This window comes from Notolepis coatsorum (genome assembly GCF_963971535.1).
Source record: "Notolepis coatsorum genome assembly, chromosome: 8".
Classification (NCBI taxonomy): Eukaryota; Metazoa; Chordata; class Actinopteri; order Aulopiformes; family Paralepididae; genus Notolepis; species Notolepis coatsorum.
In genome coordinates this window covers 114,860,298-114,881,279 of record NC_140172.1, presented here as the reverse complement: position 1 = coordinate 114,881,279, position 20,982 = coordinate 114,860,298, and the positions used below count along the sequence as shown (strand labels likewise).

At 41.1% G+C, this 20,982-nt stretch overlaps 1 protein-coding gene across 1 annotated transcript in view; it reads right to left on the bottom strand.

The window, feature by feature from the left end:
- galnt10 (UDP-N-acetyl-alpha-D-galactosamine:polypeptide N-acetylgalactosaminyltransferase 10 (GalNAc-T10)) overlaps positions 1-17,672 on the bottom strand; it is a 254,013-nt gene extending 236,341 nt beyond the window's left edge. Inside the window, exon 1 of the mRNA XM_084320169.1 lies at positions 17,478-17,672. Coding sequence (XP_084176295.1) covers positions 17,478-17,642 — 165 coding nt within the window. The 5' untranslated portion in view covers positions 17,643-17,672. The remainder of the gene's footprint in view (positions 1-17,477) is intronic.
- Positions 17,673-20,982: the final 3,310 nt, after the last annotated feature.

Sequence of the window (20,982 nt, the reverse complement as noted above, 5' to 3'; positions counted from 1 at the left end):
TTTTGCACAGCCTTATAGGAGTCAAGTATGTCCTGTGAATATAGTTCAGATTGATTTGTTGATGATCCGGGTTCCTTGATGTAAGTCGGACATTTGCCCAGGCTCCTTGCCAATCAAAGTCATTTTCCAGGTCTGGTATATCCCTCCTCCAGACATTGTCTAGTTGAAGGGTTTCGTACGAGGACGTTAGTAATTGATAATAAAAACCTGATACAAAACCTCCCAATGTATCTCTGTCATAGAAAAATGTGTGGTATCTGTGGTGTTCAATTGGTATGTGTAATGGAACACCGTGAGATCTCATACAAAGTCGTAACTGTATGTAAAAAAGCCATGTGGACTCGGTGAGGTTAAACTTTATGCATATTTCGACATAACTACAGAGGCCCTTGTTATTAAAAATATCCCCTAATGAGTGTATGCCTCTTTCTTCCCATACAGGGAATCTTATAGGTCGTTTTCCCATTAAGAGAGCATTGTTATTGAATATGGGAGTGTGATTATGCCATACTTGATTGTTAGGAAATTTCCTTTGTGTTTCCCGCCATGTCCTGATTGCATGGGTTATTATTGGGCCAAATTCTCGCTCACAATGCTTGATTGAAAGTTTAGTGTATGCTATGTCTTTCAATCTCTGTGGGGCTACTATGTTTTCTTCTAATTTTCTCCAAGATACCAAAGCCTCGGGGTCAAACCATATCTTCTTCAATGGTCTTAATGTGAAGGCATTAAAATATTGTAAAAAATCTGGGACTGCCATGCCACCGTCTGCTTTACTTCTCTGTGCGGTGGATCTTTTTATGCGAGGTGGTTTGTTATTCCAAATAAATTTGTATGTGGAGGTTTGTAATCTTTTCCAGTAGCCCTCTGGAGGAGGTAACGGAAGCATTGAGCTGAAGAAATTGATTCTTGGTAATACATCCATCTTAACTATTGATACCCTTGCCTGTACTGAGTTTTTAAGTTTTGCCCACCTGTCCAGGTCGTCCTTGATTTTGTTCTGTATTTTTGTGTAATTGTGCTTCACCGTTTGTCTTATGGTGGGGAATATTTCCACTCCCAAGCATCTGAAATGTTTTACCATCGGTATCGCACCTGGGAGGGTTATATCTTTTTTTGCAGGGGTGTTAAGTGGAAGGAAAGCCGACTTCGGCCAATTTATCTTAAATCCCGATAAATCACCAAAGTTCTCAATCAACTTGAGCAGATGAGGCAATGTGGTGTTGGGGTTTTGCATGAACAATATTACGCCGTCCGCATATAAACTAATTTTTTGTTGTGTGCCCTTGATTACGATTGGTTCTATGGATTGGGATTGTCTTATATATTGTGCTAAAGGCTATAATGATAAATTGAATAGTCCGGGACTAAGAGGGCAACCCTGTCTGGCAGAGCGTGATACCGGAAAGATTTTGGAGATGATTGTGCCTGTTGTAATCATGGCCGATGGGTCCTTGTATAGTACTTTAATCATATCAATGAAACCTTTTCCTAACCCCATCCTTTCCAATACTGCCCATAGAAACGACCATTCCAACCTGTCAAATGCTTTCATAGCATCCAGGGATAGTATCGCCTTAGGTGTGATGTCCTCTTTGTCTGTATCTAGTACGTGCAGTATTCGCCTTATGTTATCATTGATCAGGCGACCTTTTATGAAGCCTGTTTGGTCCGTATGAACTAAAGACGTCATATGCTTTTGCAATCTGATGGCTAATATCTTAGAGTACAGTTTGACATCGGTTCCGAGGAGGCTTAAAGGACGGTAACTACCGCATTCAGTGGGGTCTTTGTCTTTTTTGTGAAGAACTGAAATGAGTGCGGTATTTTGGTGTTCAATGAAGCTTCCCTCTTTGACTGAGTATAAGATCATATTTAGTAATAAGGGTCCAAATATGTCCCAGCAAGAAATGTACATTTCTGATGGGATACCGTCAATTCCCGGAGCTTTGCCGTTTTTCATTCCGGATATGGCCTTCTTGAGTTCTTCTAATGTGATCGGTACTTCTAACTGTTTAGCGTCTTCATCCGTAAGTTTAGGGAGAGTAATTTGATTAAGATATGTGTCTAATTTGTCTTGATCAAAGGTCGTTTCTGAGTTATATAAATCGGAGTAGAATTCTTTGAATGTATCGTTTATTATTTTGGGTTCTGTTACTAGAGCTTGTTGTTTCCTAATGGCAGTTATATCTGCAAATTTTGCATTAATTCTTAGTCGCATGGCTAATAGGTGACTAGGTTTAGAACCTTGGAAGTACTGCTGTTGTCTAGTGCTGCGTATTTGCAATTCCGATTTTTGTCTGTACATTGCTTTGATCTCGGTCTTTAGAATGTTAACTTGGTTATCTAGTCTAGTAGAGTTGTTGTATTTTAAAGAATTAAAAAGCGTTGAGTAAAGCGTTTCCATTTCAGACAGTTTTGTGTTTTGATTTTTGCGCAATATGGAGGTAAATCTATCCGAGAAATCCTTGATCATACTCTTTACCGACATCCATAATATTCTGGGATCTTGCACCGAGTTAGCATTATCTTGTAGGAATACTGTGAGAGCTTCTTTAATTTGTGTAATGAATTCCTTGTTGTTAAGCAGCATCGAATTAAAACGCCATCTTGGGGCCCGGGTAGATAATGTACCAAATGTTGCTTTCAGGATTAAGTAGCAGTGATCTGATAGCGCATTGGGTGTCATTTCCACTTCGTATTTATCAAATATTCTCGGGGATGCAAAGACGTAATCAATTCTGGATAGTGTGTTGTGTCTCGCCGAACGACAGGAGTACTTGCGGGTCATGGGGTTAAGTGAACGCCATAAATCAGTTACTCCTGTTGATTTCGACCAATCTTTTAATGCTTTAGATGAATTCTTTTGTTCGCTGGAGAAGGAAAGGTAAGTTTTGTCCATCCTTGGGTTCCAAATGGCATTAAAATCCGCACCTATTATGTATGAGTACTCGGGATGGTTTAACATTTCTCCTGTTAGTGAAGTGAAGAAACCCACTTCGTACAAATTCGGGGCATATACCGCTGCCAATGCAATTTTCCTGTTATTGTGTATAATCCTAGCTATAGTTATGCGCCCCTCAGCATCCGACCATACCCCTTTCAATTCGATATTTAATTTGCGTCTGACGACTATGGCTACCCCTCTAGTTCTCGTAGCAAAAGAAGAGTGACCAATATTATGGTATATGTTATCCGCTAACGTATTTATGTCTCCCTCTAAAATGTGCGTTTCGCTTAATAGTGCCACGTCCACATGTTCTTTTTTCATCAGTGTAAGCACGCTTTTGCGCTTGTGTTGTTTGTTTATCCCACCGGTGTTCCATACCATTATATTCAAACTAGCCATAGTCTATGCATGTTTTCGTGTAGTTTTTGGTAATGTTTCTGGAGTATGAAGCTACAATAGATGCACATCCAATTAATGAGGTCCCGTTGAGAGCTGAGCTTAAAAACATATATATATACAAATAAAAATCCCCTATTTTCCCCTCTCCCAGAAAGTCGAACATGCCTGTGTTCCAAGAACACATCCTCCGCGATTGACTTTCTCCCATGGTCCACCGGATTGCCCAACCTGAGCATTGTAATCCTAATTTTCCTATGCTCATTGCCATAGGATCTAACATTTCCATTCTATTGCAATAGAATGTCGCTTTTGGTCTTGCACCTTCCCTTACTGTAATGAAGTATTGTGATAAATAACCTAAAGATAAAAATAAAAAATAAAATAAAAAGAGAATAAACCTTTATCGACATATTCCTTTGAACCCTCCACCAACGTGTGGGGAAAAAAAAAAAAGGAAAAGATTGTAGATCAGTATTGACACCTTAATGTGAAGAACATTGGAAAAGAATAATGTAAGTTACAATATATTTAAAAAATATATAGTAATATTGACACCTTAATGTGAAGAACATTGGAAAAGAACAATGTAAGTTAAATTATATTTAAAAAATATAGGGTGATGAGAAGAAAAAATTTAATAAAATAAAAATCAATGGAAAGATATAGATAAGGAATAAGAGATAAATAATTATCAACGTGGAGAGGCCACTAGAACCGATTTAACTGATTAGATAAGATAGAAAAGCAGCGCCTTTTAGCGCTTCAATGTGCCTTTAATGGAGTGATTACTTAAATTGTTAGAATAACCTTGCTGTGCTCATACGTTTATGTGTGGATAATTTTAAAGTATTATTAAGGGCTGATTGCACTTCATTTAATTTATTATATGCTATGTGTATGCACACCGAATGTTATTGTTAGAGTTGTATGCTTCGTTGTCATGGTGCCTTATATTCTAGAAGGTTGTAGAATATACTAGTGCCTAGACTATTTTACATTCCAGAATGATCTAAGGGACCCAGGGCATTTGAGCGATAAACCCAGAATATTCCAGATAGATCTTTTTGCATTGATATTTATTTGTCCCCTCAGAGACCAGAGACTGAAATTATAATGTATTATGAATCGTATTATACACAGTACACATTGTTATAGACGACTTGCATATCGTTTGCTACTTTGATGAACACAACAATGTTATTCCAACACTGGTGGAATGACCTCATTGATGAACACAATAAAGTCATTCCAACACTGGTATATATTTAGAGAGAGGCTTAACTGATTCCGGCATTTCCGTCATGCTTTGGGTTATTTGCTGCATTTTGAATCAGGAAATCCTCAGCATCAAAGGGTGTAAATGGACCTGACCTGCGGCCGTTATTGTCCAAGAATGATAACAGCGCCGGATATGCTAGCCTTGGCTTGTGGCCGGCTATGTACAGCTTTTGCATCACAACTTTGTATGGTTGACGTCGGATGATGGCCTCTCTGCTCAAATCTTCGTAGATAAATATTGGTTTATCACCATACTTCACCAACACTATTCTAAATATTCCAACCATGTGGGAATTAAGCTGTGATTATGAATGAAATCACACATGTTTTTAGTGGGCAGTGGCAAAAAGCTATAGGGTCAGTAGGCCATCAATCAAAATCGGCTGATGTTCGACCTAAATGGTCAGATTGATGGTCTTTTCGGGGTGACACAGAGCACTTTAATCTAAAACAAGGACATGCGGTGTCATGGGTGCGGAGCGTTCGTTCATAGATGGGACTGTTAACAATGTGCCACGGCGCTGTGAGCGGCCGGTGGCGAGTGAGTGAGTGAATGACATTGTCAGTCACAGAGGTGCTTTGTGTCTAAAAATAAACATGGCCTTGAAAGTAGTGAAATAAGTACAAACACAGGGCTGCGTCATAATAATAACAATACGAAGAAGGAAACATCTTCGCACCACGAAGATAAGTTAACTTACAACATAACACTATGTAACAACAAAATATTTACACATGGGCTAGGTGAGCGAGAAGCGGAGTTCTCTCTCTCTCTCTTTCTCTCCTCCAAATCACCAAATAGCCAATAACAAAACACGGCTCAGAATATCAGTAACTTAAATACTTAGCTAATGTAGCTACTAGGGCTGTCTTAAATACTTCGAAGCTTCGAAGCTTCGTTCGATGGCACAAGCTTCGAACATTTAAAAAAAAATCGAATTTAAAAAAAATATATATATGAATAATTTTTTTCAAAAAGAAATTACTTTTTTTTTTTTTTTTTTTTTTACTTCAGTGTGTGTGTGTGTGTGCGCATGGGGCCATTGGGTGGGGCCGGGGGACAAATACACTGGAGGAAAGTAACCCAGCTCAGCACTGCCCAAATTATATCATCACTATTGCCTGTTTGAAGGATATCATCCTCAAACACATATACACCACCTACACGCCTATTCTCAGTCCTTGCCCCACAATGGTGGAATGAACTACCCACCCCAGTTAGGACAGCCGAATCCCGTCCAATCTTTCGCCGTCAACTAAAGACGCACTTCTTCAACCATGATCTGAAATAAAATAAAAAAAATCTAACCCTAACTAACCTTACTGTCATGCACTTGTCCTAATAAACTAACCTACACTGTAACACGCAACACTTTGATGAATATTGTTACTCAGCTGATAGAGTTGTATCCTTCCTGATGACCTGTCGTACAGAACTTATAAGCCGCTTTGGATAAAAGCGTCAGCTAAATGACTAAATGTAAATGTGAATGTAAATGCCTTGTAGAATTCCACACATAAGAAAGAAAGATACTGGGATGAATAAACAAAATAGGAAATAAAATGTAGAAATGCATGCAATACATAAATAAATATGAATCTCCATATATGAAATAGAACATTTAGATAAGGTGCTACTGAGATGTTTTGGTGAGTTCTTTGTTTTTTTGTGGAAGTAGCCCTTCTTAAAAATGCATGAACATTCACTGATAATTGGTCTGTAGTGGAGTCTACAAGGTCTACATTGCCGGACCTTGTAGACTGACATAATTCTGTGCATAGTTTAGTCTACATAGGCCATATTTCAAATAATCAAAATCTTACTTCATTCATCTTAAACATTCTTGATTTGGGGGATTGGTAGTTCCCATGAAATCTGAAGTTGTTCAAACGACAACAGCGATCCACCTTGAATTAAATCACACAGCCGTGTTGGCTGTGTCACAGTCACGAAAGGGGCTACTTAATTCATTAATCCAATCCACTTTATTTATAGAGCACATTTAAAAACAACAAAGTTTACCAAAGTGCTGTACAAGTCCCACAACATAAGATAAAAAAAATATATATATATATATTATATAAAAAGAAAAAAAAATGTAATTCGAAGCTTCGAATTAAAATCGAAGCTCGGCCCCGAAGCTTCGATTGCCCTAGTAGCTACAGTATAAACACGGCTCAGAATAGCCACTCAACTAGGGGCCAGAGTGGCTAAGCAGGGCAGGAGAAATGCGAGGCCCCGTGCGAGATGAACGCGAGGCCCCCCCCCCTAAAAGGTAAAAAATAAATAAATAAAATGTCTCATACAGTCAACATATTCTTAAATAATAGTGCTGCCCGAGGCTGGGCATGATACAGTCAACATATAGCAAGAGAGAGAGGGAGAGCGAGAGAGAGCTCCCGTTCTACAGTCAATATACAGTGTTATCGCTTTGTAACACTGTACAAATTTCTCCACAACACACATGTACAAGTGGCAGTAATGCAGAAAATCCAGGAAGAAGCAGTGTAGAAAACAGGTGGAGTTTTTGCCTAGCAATGGGAATGCTTTGGCTGTACTGTGTAGATAGAAGTACACACTCTAGTGTTGATGTCTTTGTTTACAAGGCTTCAGGTATGGTTGCTCTGCTACAAACACAGTAGAGCAGCTGTGTGCACATCCAACCTGTTTTAGGCCAGGTGCAGGATAAAACTAAATGTGACTGAAGGAAAAATTGCAATGAACTGACCGACACAATTGACAACTATAAGCAATGCAATGCTCAGAGAGAGGGAGAGAGAGAGAGAGAGTCTGTGATGATCCAGAGAGAGAGAGATGAGTCTGTGGTCCAGACAGAGAGAGAGAGAGAGATGGGTCTGTGGTCCAGACAGAGAGAGAGAGAGATAAGCAAGACAGCTAAGATGAGCCCCTAAAGCAGGGATCGGCAATAGGCGGCCCGCGGGCCAACATTGGCCCGCCAGCAATAATTTCTGGCCCGTCAGATTATTTTGAGAATATGATATTTATTTGACGCACGGGAAATATTCACTCGGGACGCCAAGGTGTCTTTTATTGTGAAGCTGTATCTATCTACCGGCAGTCATCAAAAGCATGTCTGTCACTATAGCCAATTGAAATGCTAGAAATGGTCAGGTGGACTGGGAGAACCAATGGAATAGTCCCACCGGGCCCTGTGTCTATTTCCCTAACGCACTTTCACTTCCGCGTTCGAGATGCGACTCGCGAGCGAGTTGAAGAAAACAAAACAAACATCTTTGGATAGATTCTTTGCAACGGGGAAATATAACGCTTTTTTTAATAAACAGGAGCCATACTTAAAATACGGGTTTATCGTAACAGGTCGGTGATTCTTGCGTGCCGAGCCGACGTCCTCTCTGCATAATGTGGCGACAACAACAACAACGAGGCAAGTTGGCAGATAAAGTAGCTGCATTCAACGCCAATCTGGAATTGGAGGGCGGCGAGTGGATATGACATGTTTCAAACATTAGCAGGGATTTTGGAGGACTTAACAACAAACAAGAAGGTATGGTGAGTCGTGTTTTCATGCATTCTGATCTGTTCATCACCCGCCGGTGTTCTGCAAAATTCTACTCTTCCTCGAATTCTGCTGCCAGCACTCCTGCGCGCAGAACACCGGCGCCGCGGTGATCTGCAACAGCTGAGAGCTGTTCATGAATGAATGGATGAGTGAGAACTTTGTTTGGCGGATTGCAGAGTGGGTGCAGTGCAGTGCGGCGCAGTGCACACGGTTGTTGGGGGGATGCAGACCAGAGAAAAACGTTTGTCTTTTTTCAATATCAGTATATTAAATTAGCCATTGTTTTTGATCCTGGCCCGCGAAGCAACGGCTTGGGGAAAATCTGGCCCGCTGCAAAACCTAATTGGCGACCCCTGCCCTAAAGGATATTCAACTTTTAATGGAAGAACAAAACAGAAGGAAAAGATAACTTCAAAGGCAACATGAATATACATAGATCCAAAGGGACAAAGATCAACACTTAAATCCAAAGAGAAAACAAAGTAGCAAGGAGCCAACGGCCGACATCAGCTAAGGAGGCTAACTGCAAATAGAGTAGCCAGGTACTGACACCAGGTACACACCGTTAGCTACGACAGCTAGCCAGCCCATTTGGCTCAATATAACGTTAGCTACGTTAGCTAGCCGGCCCGCTTTGGCTCAATATAACGTTAGCTACGTTAGCTAGCCGGCCCGATTTGGCTCAATATAACGTTAGCTACGTTAGCTAGCCGGCCCGCTTTGGCTCAATATAACATTAGCTATGACAGCTAGCCAGCCCATTTGGCTCAATATAACGTTAGCTACGTTAGCTAGCCGGCCCGCTTTGGCTCAATATAACGTTAGCTACGTTAGCTAGCCGGCCCGATTTGGCTCAATATAACGTTAGCTACGTTAGCTAGCCGGCCCGCTTTGGCTCAATATAACATTAGCTACGACAGCTAGCCGGCCCGCTTGGCTTAATATAACGTTAGCTACGTTAGCTAGCCGGCCCGCTTGGCTCATTATAACATTAGCTAGCCGGCCCGCTTGGCTCAACATAACGTCTACGACAGCTAGCCGGCCCGCTAGCTCAACATAACGTTGGCTACAATAGTTAGCCGGCCCGCTAGCTCAACATAACATTAGCTACGATAGCTAGCCAGCCCGCTAGCTCAACATAAGGTTAGCTACGATAGCTAGCCGGCCCGCTAGCTCAACATAAGGTTAGCTACGTAGCTAACGTAGCTGGCTCCACATAACGTTAGCCAACATAACGTAGCCATGATAGCTAGCCGGCCCGAGAGAGAGAGATATCTCCACGGCGGGAATAGAATAGAGTGCATTAAAAACTCACCAAACGTCCAAGAGGATGGAGACAACCGCGTGGAGTTGACGAAGTTCATCTGCCGAACGACCGTCCTCTTCATCTTGGCATAACAATGCTGCACGCGCTCTCTCTAGGTTAGCTAACGCTAGTTAGCCTTTAGCTAAGCTACTAGCCGACATGGCTATCCCGACTGAACCACACGTTAGCACTCGATTTTATAACGTAGCTAAAGCTAACTAGCTGTCCCTGCCTTTAGCTAAGCCGACATGCCTAGCTTGACTGAACTTTCTAACATGCAACAACTTTCATCTTCAGTCCATCTGCCGAACGACCATCCTCTTCGTCTTGGCTGGCATAACCTCCAATGCTGCACGCGCGAAAGTCAGACGCAGCTGACGCACGCCGGCCGACTGTACACATGTAACCCCTCCCTTCGTTGAAACCAATAGTATGTCTGCTGCAGAGCCCCAGAGCTCCAATAGTGTATCTGCAGTCTGCAGAGCCAGGAACAAGTCAGACACATTCTACAATCGTGTCCAATGTGAAATATATAAGCATATAAGCTAAACTAGATTTTAGGTCTGTGATGAAAAAGGGCCTCGTGGGAAGGGGGGCCTCGCAAAAAAAAATAAAAAATAATAATAATAATAAATAAATAAAAAAAAAAAAATTGTGCGAGGCCCCCCTTCCCGCGAGGCCCTGTGCGACCGCACTGCTCGCACACCCCCTGAGGCGGCCCTGTGGCTAAGCATGAGTGACTGAATGGCTGCATGAATGAGTGAGTTAGTGACATTGCCAGTCATAGAGGTGCTTCACATCTAAATAAAAAGGGGGGGTGTCTCACCTGCCGTTCTATTCTGTGTGAAGATGACAACTCAGTAAAAAGGAGGGTTAGGTTGTCCTGGCCCTGACCCACAATTTGACCAAGGAAAGAAAGCGGGTCCACACCTTATAAAACAAATGTCAGTGTAAATGCCATGGGAGGTACACCAAGCACAACATGCAAACTACACTTACCAATGCAATGGCTATTCCTATGTTACAACCATGTACCAACCATGTTAATTAGCCATGCACATTTTAGGCCTTGGATGACAAAAACTGGTAGATGAATGAGAGCATTTGGAAAAGGTAGCATAATGCTGTACTACAACAAAACCCTAAAGCATCACACGGCTCATAATCTACAACAGCTATTCCCAAACTGGGGTATGCGCAATGACATCGGGGGTACGCCAAAGAAATCAGATAAAAATCAGATTTAAGGCCATTTCACACAGGGAGCGATAATCTGCATGCGTTCTCGCTCTGATCATATCTCATGTGAATAGCCTACACAAAAACACAATCGTTCCACGACAAAACGCAGGGCGATATATAGGGTTGGGTACCTTTCACATTTGAACCGATATCGGTACCCAATGGTACCTTTTTTCAGTACTTTAGTCTCTAAAAATTTAATCTACCTACCTACCTCAGTTGTAAAAAAATAAAAAATAATCCAAACTTCAAATTATGTATTATCATTATTATTTATTTAGAACAATTTGTTAATATATAATATATAATATTGCAGCGACGTTGTCTGCATCTAGCTTTGTAAAGTGTAACAACACTTGCAACCGTTTTCGGCTTGCCCCGACTGCTTTGTTGAATCAAGTCAAATCCTAGGTAAGCTTGTATTATGCGTGTGAACGTTGGCGTGAACATGCAGCACACTTCATAGGTTTCGTTTCGCTGTAAACTAAACGTGGACGTCATCGGACTAAAAAAATATTAAAATGGGGCACCGGCGGATCTCACGTGAATCGGTACTCGGTAGTACCGACGTGATTCGGTCGGTACCCTTAAAAGTACCGGATTCGGTGCCCATCCCTAGCGATATACGCAGAGCCGGGGAAAGCTGACCACAATCCAGCTTTTGTCACGGGCAGGCATGTGCATGAAAAGGGCATGCGTGCGACAATTTCACGGGGGCCGCGTCCCGGCCACCCGCTTGCCACTCCGCACCTCAGATTGTCCTCGCCTCCAAAATATTCGCTGGCCTCTCATTAAAATTGTATTTACCGCTAGGGTTGGGTAGCGTACACATTTGAACCGATACCGGTACCTGTGAATCGATACCGGTACCCAACGGTACCTCTTTCCTGTACTTTGGTCTCTAAAAATGTAATTTACCTACCTCATTTGTACAAAAGAAATTCCAAACTTCAGATTATTTATTATCAGTATTAGTTATTTAGAACAATTTGTTATAATATTGCAGCGAGCATTGTCTGCATCTAGCTTTGTAAAGTGTAACCACACTTTACCATTTTCGGCTTGCCATTGCCCCTGCTGCTTTGTTGTTGAAACAAGTAAAATCCTAGGTAAGCGTGTATTGTCCGCGTGAACGTTGACGTAAACGTGCGCGGCACACTTCATAGGGTTTGTTTCGCGTAAACTAAACGTTGATGTCATCATGGGACTTTAAAAAAAAATTATAAAAAGGATTTTACAGTACCGAAATATGGCACTGGTGGATCTCATGCGAATCAGTACCCAGTAGTACCGACGTGATTCAGTCTGTACCCTTAAAAATACCGGATTCGGTACCCATCCCATCCCTAATTACTGCTCCCCGTGTGAAACGGCCTTTACATTTCCAAACAGTCCAAGGTATTGAATAGCCCACTCTCACTGCCAAAAATAAACCCAGCAGAGTTGTGGAGATATGCGCATCATGTCAAGCACACCCTTCTCATTGATCTGGTTAGTCAATCACAAATTGTGTGAGCTGATGTGCAAATAACATATATAGCAGTGTAGCAGGCTTACAAACATGGCAAAAAAAAGGTGAGAGCACGCTGTCCCTGGTAGAGGGGGTACTCAACGGGAGGTTGAATGTCTGAAAGGGTACGGGATTGTAAAAAGTTTGGGAACCACTGATCTACAACATTCCATTACATCATCGTCATCACAGACATTTTGGTAGGCAAACAACAGGTGACTCTAATCGAAGCAGGGTTTCCGTTAGAAAAAATTGTTGCCGGTCTCCGTGACCTGCAAGATTTCAATCTACCGGACAAATGAGATTAATTCCGGTCATAGTTTATTGAGCTTTAAAACAATTGAATAAAGAATGTCATCCTCAAGGCATGTAGATTTATAATATTATTACTTAAAACTATAGGCTACTTTTGCGTATACAGTCATTAATATATTCCAAATAAAATAAGTCCCTTGATACTCCGTGCTGCTGCTGACTTGAAATAAAATAGACCGCGTATGTGGGCAGTCGGTCCGACACTAAACAGCAGTCTGTTATAATCACATTTTTTTGAGCTAACGAATTCCGTTATATTGGACATTTGTATTAATTATATCAAGCGAAGAACTGAGACATTTTGCAGAGAGAGACGGCTGACGGCAACATTATCGTGGGTTTGCGTTATGTATATCTCCACCTCCCAACGACTTGGTGCTGGTCATAATGTCCGGTGAAAACAACTCCCTCCAAGCACAACTTGACCACCCGAACCGTACCAAAACAGGCCAAAATTAAATAGCCCATGCGACGAACGATTCATTACATTCGTTTCATCGTTGCTCCACCAAGCAGCCGGTTGTTCAACAATGAAAGCTGTTATCAGCGCGAGCCGGCCGCAGTTAGTTTGCAAGAAGCATCCAGCTGCAGACCCGCAGAGCAGCTTTCCAGGTCTGGGGACCGCACTGTGCCAGCAAAGCTGGTGGGTTCTGTGGGTCTGCAGCTGCATGCCTTCCGCAAATCCAACAGCAAGCTCTCGCTGAGCGAAGCAACGACAACAAACGCAATGATTGTTTCGTTCATCGCATAGGCCACCCAACTCCAGCCCATCCAAATACAATTCAAATAATCAAACTGTGCCCAGAGGGAACTATTTTCACCGGACACTATGACCGGAGAGATTAAAATTTAATATGTCGGACTTCAACAGATTTTGCCGGCCAAATACCGGTAATTACCGGCTAACGGAAACGCTGAATCGAAGTATGTTATCTGTGATAATAATTAATAAATAGGTGATTTAATTAGGGCTGTCTTAAATACTGGAGGGCTATTGGTCAGCCCTACAGACTACCAATAGCCATGTAACCTGCCAAGGATGCATGCAGCTCTGTTGCGCTGCATTATTTGCATAAAGTGTTTGGACAAGGCTCTGCCACTGCAGGACCTCAGCGGCTCTGCTAAGTGACAAAGCTCCACCAGTTCATAAGCATGCAGCCGGTCGTGGAATTAATCATTTTGCCATTTACTTTTTTAAATGGACCACTACTCATCCCGTATAGGGATGTGCATAGCGGTTATTTTGTTAGCCAGCTATCCGCTATCATTAATTGGATGAAAACCTTGTTTTTCTCTTTTACTTAACGTGGTTCCCTGTGGTCTGCTGTGTGCTGCACAATCTGCCTATTTCACATTCTCTCTCAACCAGGCATGCGTTGTTCATGGCACGGGGTACCACGGTGTGGGACCTCACTCGCTATTTGCATATCAATAGCTCCGGTCGTCAGGTGTGTTAAATACGTTCTCAGACACATTCACACCTAACCTTGTTGTGAAGACGTGTTACATTCCATTCGTAGAGGCAATTAGGCACTGTCTTTAGTCTGTGCCCAAGCGAGGGGACATTAAATGCGCATTCGCGGGAGCGCGCGCACGCGCAGGGAGCGCGCGTGCACGTGGTGCGTGTCACCCCAGATGATTTCAATAACGCACCACTGCTCTCAACACGGCAATACACATAGGCCTATATCGAACGTTACCAGTCGACATCCGTACAAGGCTACACACAGCGATCATCAGTGAGTTTACAATGCTTGCTAATGGATAATGTTAGCTAACTACAAAAATACAGTGTGCCTGCATGACGACTGTAATTTATTAGTAGCAACCCCTGTAACACTGACTGAAACTCATATCCACAGAGTACAGTACAGACTCCAGGTGGAGAGGGAGATAGTGAAAATTATGACACAGCGCTTCCAAAACAAACACCCTGTGCAGCGCGTATTGTGCTTATATCCGTATTGATCATCAACACTATTCAGAGAATGGTAATAAAAGTGTGCATACCATTATATTAATTTGTCCAAAACAGCCCACAAAACTGTCTCTTTCTGCTTCATAGCGTTATTCTTGCGCAGTATTGTATGTCCTTTGATCATCGCCATGCTGGTGAGGTGATTCATCTGACTTTGGCCTGCAAAGGACTTGTTTGAAAAGCTCAACAAAGCGGAGTCTTTTTATTTTTTTTATCAGTTTTGCCTACTTCACGCAGTCGTCCCATGGCGATCGCAATTACTTGTGTATATTGGGCATGGCTATCATACAGGAAAGAATAGGTCTGAGGCACAAAATCTCCGACCGATTGCTATGTCCTGATAAGTGGCTCAGTACTGGAAGACAACTGCTATCCCCAGTTCAAAGGGTAGGTGATACTGCCACCTGGCGGGATTCGATCGTCATTGCAATTCCAACGTAGGCAGCTGTGCCAGGGAGACACAGGCAGCTCAGAGTGAGTGTTTAGAATGGGGATCAAAGGGAAAAGATCAAAGGATCCAAAAAGGAGAACATTTGTTTTTGGCACTCAAGCGTTGGCGACAAAACACGAGTATACTCGTTTTTGGCACCCAATGAGTTAAGAATATCCAGGTAATTTAAAATTATATCCTTGCACATCCCTAATCCCGTACAGATACTGTCCATCAATATGAAGAAGGCTAAGGACTTGACTTAGCATACCATTCAAGTTATGTCCCAAAAGAATCAACCCATTGTTGCAATATGGCGACCACGGTTGAAACACTATTGTGCCACTACTGGCATTGTTAAAAGGGGCACTCCACCAAGAAACAATGCTGATTTGCACATAATCTCACACACATCCAAAAACGCTAAAGAGTTTTGCACACATTAATTTAGTTTGACAGTTATTGAGAGTAAATGAGTTTGAATATGGCCCCCAGTGATGTCATCGGGGACATTGAATCCTTGTGTTGTGTTAATTGCAGCACCATGAAATGATATAGATGGAAAAATAGCAATACCTTGTCTTATAGGGACTGCTACCTTATCATTTCAATTGAGCTGTAATTGAAACAACAAGGATTCAATGTCCCCAATGACATCACTAGTGGCCATATTCAAACAAATTTACTCTCAATAACTGTCAAATAAATGTGTGCAAAACTGTTTCGCGTTTTTGGATGTGTGTGAGATTATGTGCAAAATAAATCATTATTGTTTTTGGTGAGGTGCCCCTTTAATGATTTCATTAATTGTAATTGTTTCCACTCTAAGATTACTTGATCAAAATAGGCCCATTTATTTATTACAGTTAGAATATAACCAAATATAACCCAGCTCAACCCACTCTAGTTCTTACATCTTATTTTGTTGTTAATTGCAACTATAGTTTTTTTTAACTGTTTGCATATGAGTCACATACTGTACACTGACATGTTCTAGTGCTCTAACTAGGTCTATCCTACATTGTTCTATAAGAACAATATCAGCAAAACCCCTCGTTGAAATTAACGTGAATTGTAATTGAGGGCTATTGCCTCTATACCAATACAAGTACATGGCTATACACTGTATGTTACGATCTGCAAAGAAATGCATAGTAACCGAAGCAATTCCATCAGTCAATCAGTCGGTAATTTGGTCCATCGGTTGCAGCAGCTGCTTTTGAATTCAATATGTTGCTCTCATCCCCTCTAACCTTCACTTAACCTGAGCCATCAGAGTTGGCAGGGGGGAATTGAGCCACCTGTGTTTCAAGGAGCGTACAATAGTTTTACTGGAAATGTGTGGATTATCCATTTCTCACCTGTCGCAACGGGGGAGATTAGTCTATTCAGGGTTGTCATCGTATACACAAAGGGACACCGCTTAAACCCGTTTACACTATACCATTATATAATTCCGCCTGGATCTTTTTTGTATTTTCGGCTGTAAAATTGTCAAAAGAATGTCCTATAGGAGCAAGTGATTTGGCCCCTTTTTCCTTTATTATCTTCCAATATCTTACTTAACATTACTGCATGATATAATTGTGTAAAACGTAATGTTCCTGTCGAAGAGGTTGTTATTGTAGGGAGTGTTGATATTACAGTTACACAGGCTCATAATCATAATATTGCAAAGTGTCGTGCCTTTAATAATACCGGTTCTACATGAATGAAAACTTTATTTAACATATTGCAGAATGGGTACAATACAGTACAGCTCAATACACACAATTGTTAAGGGTTGCAGACCAGAGAAAGACGTTTGTCTTGTTTACATCGGGGTCCCCCATTTTCAATTCATAGTGACATTTGTTAAGAGTGCGCCGTGTCACCATTTAAACATGCATAAAAAGTTACAATTATTTTAAAACTTTTAACAGCGTCGACTACAGTGGAAATGTAAACTCAACTGTCCCCCCGTCTATATGTCTATCTCCGTCTCTCTCTTGCTAAATCAACTTGCTTAAAAAAAACATCATCTTTATAATGTTTATAACCATTTGAGCTGGTTCGCAACAACCTGTGAACACACAAGTCGTATTGCCCGTTGCACATTTGACAACTTCCTGAAGTCACTGTTATTACAACAAGTTTTACCATGACGCCTAGTTCCAGTGTTGTTGCTACGTGGCTTCCCATGTATATCTGGAGCGTTATCTGCTGACCTTGGAGGACATTCTGTCCAACAAACTGCCCCTCTCTCTCTGCGAAGAAGGAGTAACACGACTGCGAGGAATGTAGCCGACACTGCCGATAATAAGATGCCATTACAGAACGATCAGGACCGCGGCAGTGCGCCAGTGTTTCCAATAGCAAGCGATCCACACTAGTAGCGAGCAAACTCGCCCACACTGGAAGCTTGCAATTATTAACATCATGTTTGTCGAAGTAGCAGAACATGAAGAAAAAACAATAACAGCAAGTTAATGTAATAACCTGGCTGCGCGGAACCAACCGAGCGCACAATACATGAGACTAGTCTTACCTGTATTTGGGGGATGATGATGCCACCCGGTCCATCCAGGATTTCGGGCGAGTTCTCAAATACTCGATCCCTGTACAAAGACCAAAGACCCACGTTTGGAAGGAAAAGAAGAGCCGCTATGAGCAGCCCCGCGAACTGCAGTAGCCTCTTTTCTTTCCGCCTCATATCTCCAGTATAAAAAAAAATATGAGACTGTCTTAGCTGTCTGTGGTAAGAAGCGTGCGCTCCTCCGATGCTTTCAGGTGCGGACAACTTTCATTCTGCGAGACAATCGAATGTTGTCATGATGATGGGAGCTGCTGCGGGCACTTCCGCTAGGGGGAGTGTACCACTGCTCTTGCGGGGCGGGGGGATTCATTATAATACTTTTAAATGTTTGTTTATAATACTTCCTATCCATGTGTGTGTTTATTATTTAACATACATTGATATGGAATCGTCATCTGAAAACGAATCAGTTATTTGAATTAACCTTTTTCACTTGATTTGATGTAACATAGGACTACCATAAAATAGAGCTCATTAAGACTGCAAAATAGCCTACTAAACAAAACGGAAAACGTGTAAGCAAAAAAATTAAAAATTAAAGTCGCAACGTTTCATTGATTGATTGATTGATTGATTGATTGATTGATTGATTGATTGATTGATTGATTGATTGATTGAAAACTGTATTAACAGATTGCAGAATGGGTACAGTACAGTACAGCTCAATACAATTGTTAAGGGGATGCAGACCAGAGAAAGACTTTCGTCTTGTTTACATTAGGGTCCCCCATTTTCAATTCATCATAACATATATGACATACATGACATACAGATAGACAGTAAGGCAACAGTGATTAGGCTACTTTCATGGGTTTATTTGGTGTTTAAGATTCATTTTCAGATACAAGGACAGTGTAATGGTCAGATTCGGCTCAAACAAGGGACTTATTATTGTCTATTTAAAACTGAATCAAACCATAAACAAGGTGGCCTGTTGGGATGTTAGATCCTAATGTGAAAAACTGTGATTTTATATGTCTGCACTTTATGTGCTCATTTTATGCCTGTCTTTTTCTGTTGTGAAGCACCTTGCGCTGCAGTTTCTGTATGAAAGGTGCTATACAAATCAAGTTTATTATTATTATTATTATTATTATTATTATTATTATTATTATTATTATTATTATTATTATTAAACACATTTCGCAATTATGCCACAATAATGTGGAACGCCGTACCCACAGCCATAAAGGAATATGAATCCCTACCCTCCTTCAAAACCGCTCTCAAAGAGCACCTACGGGTGGCTGCAAAAAACTGGCCCCGGTAAATGCCCTCCACCCACCCAACCCCCTCCAATGTACAGTTTCTGTCCCTTCGGATGTATTTTTTTATTATCTCTTTTTCTTACACAGTACCGTATTGTATGTCATAAATGTCTTGATGAAAATGGAGGACCCTTAGGTAAACAAGACGAAAGTCTTTTTCTGGTCTTCATCCTCTTAGCAGTTGTTAGTATTGAGCTGTACTGTATTGCACCCATTCTGCAATCTGTTAATAAAGTTTTCAATCAATCAATGGTTAACTGGTCTTAGCACAAAGTGCAATGCCTATGAGCCGCCACTGGGGACAGGGTGGCAGAGTGATGAATGATCAATGACTGAGTGAGTTAGTGACATTGCATACATTCTCTATTGAGACAGGAATGACTTGGGGCCCACGTTATTGTTCTTTAAAGGGATATTTCACTTAATAAAACAAGTCAACAGTTTGCCCTCTTATCTAAAGTAATCTAAGCTAGCGACCACTGCTGTCCCTCCTGTCTGCTGTCAACACCACCATTCCTCCCAGGTGTCAGGCTCCTCATCAGTTTCCATTCATTTTGGGGACCTACTGTAGTCTAAATTACTTGATATTAATGTACTCAAGTATAAAAAATAAAAGTAGGCCTACTTCACTTTGAGAGATTGAGAGTAAAACTCGTGTATAGGTCCACAAAATCTGTCTCCCATTCATTGTCTTTGGAATAGCTCCAGACTTTGTACCTTATGACATCAAAAAAGGTGTCCTTTTTGACAAAATTAACCATTCCGTGTTGTCAGTGATTTACCGCCCATATGGTTGTGTTTATGTATCGCGAGAGTGTGTCACGTGAGTTGGGTTGGCTTTGTTGTATGTGCATTGCTCTTGTCCTTGTTCTCATTCCTGTGAGTAAAGCGTATACCTACTGACTAGGGCTGTCAATAAATAGTATAATTTAATTGTAAAAGAAAAAACACCCTCAAGCCCCTGGCCTGGTGCATGACTCCCCTCGACCCAGGAAAACACAGGGTGGAGGACCATCATCTCCACAGAGCCTACAGGGCCAGCTCTGACCAATTGGCTGCCCTAGGCAGGATTTTATCTGGCGCCCCCTTGCATCACAGTTTATTCACTACCAATAACATGCACTCACACTTTTGTTTTCACATTTTTCTTTTATTGAAAATAACCCACAAAATCAAACAGTTAACATCAAAACAGTGAACAAGTGACATTATTATTATTATAGATATTTACCATATATTATTTTAATATATATATTAAAGAAACCAGTAGCCTACTGCCATAAATAAAATAAGGTAAAATATAATTACAATTAACTTAGTGAATGTATTCCCAGTGTCAGAAATATTGTGTCTGTTACTATATGCTTGAGACAATTGTAATGAACCAAAGGAGAATATCAATTATTATTATATTTTCATCTTTGACGGTGAATAACACCATGGTAACATTGACCAGAAGTGGATAATTGCCACTGAGCTCAATCAGCAACTTATTGAGATCAAGTGTACAAAAAATCTAAGCAAATGAATAAAGGACAGATGATTTACAGGGTTTTTTGTAGATACAGTACTGAATGTTGCCATCCGGACACATGCAATTTGAAATATGAATATAGAATATAGAATATCAGGCCTATAAATTACCTTATTATGGCCAAGTCATATATCTATGGATTGGGCCAAATCTCCTCTTTCCAATGGCAGAGTTAAATATTGATTTAGTACCACCAGGCACCCCTGACAGGGCAGCAAAGACTGTGAATGAAATCTACTGTAAATACAGTTACTTTTGCACAATGTCAATATCTCCGCCATTTTTACCAGATTGCAACGCGTTTCTTTTCTAGACGTTCACAGAAAGGTAAAGAAACTATATACGTTCTATTTTATGGCAATAACGTTCAGGTTTGTTCGACCAGTGGAATATTATCATGGAAATAACGTTTTCAGAAGTCAGAAGCTTTACTTCACTAGCTGGTGTGAGCTGGGTAGTGTAGTCTTATGAAATTTGAAAGGCCATCGAAATACCTATGTCTCCTCTTTCATAGGACTACACACATGAATGACGGCTTAATTTCCTCGCGTCTATATCCGCCGGTTTCCGATGTAATGCACAGAGAATTCTATAAACTCATATTTCGCTAATAACACTTAAAATCATTGGTAAACATACACATAAATATACAATT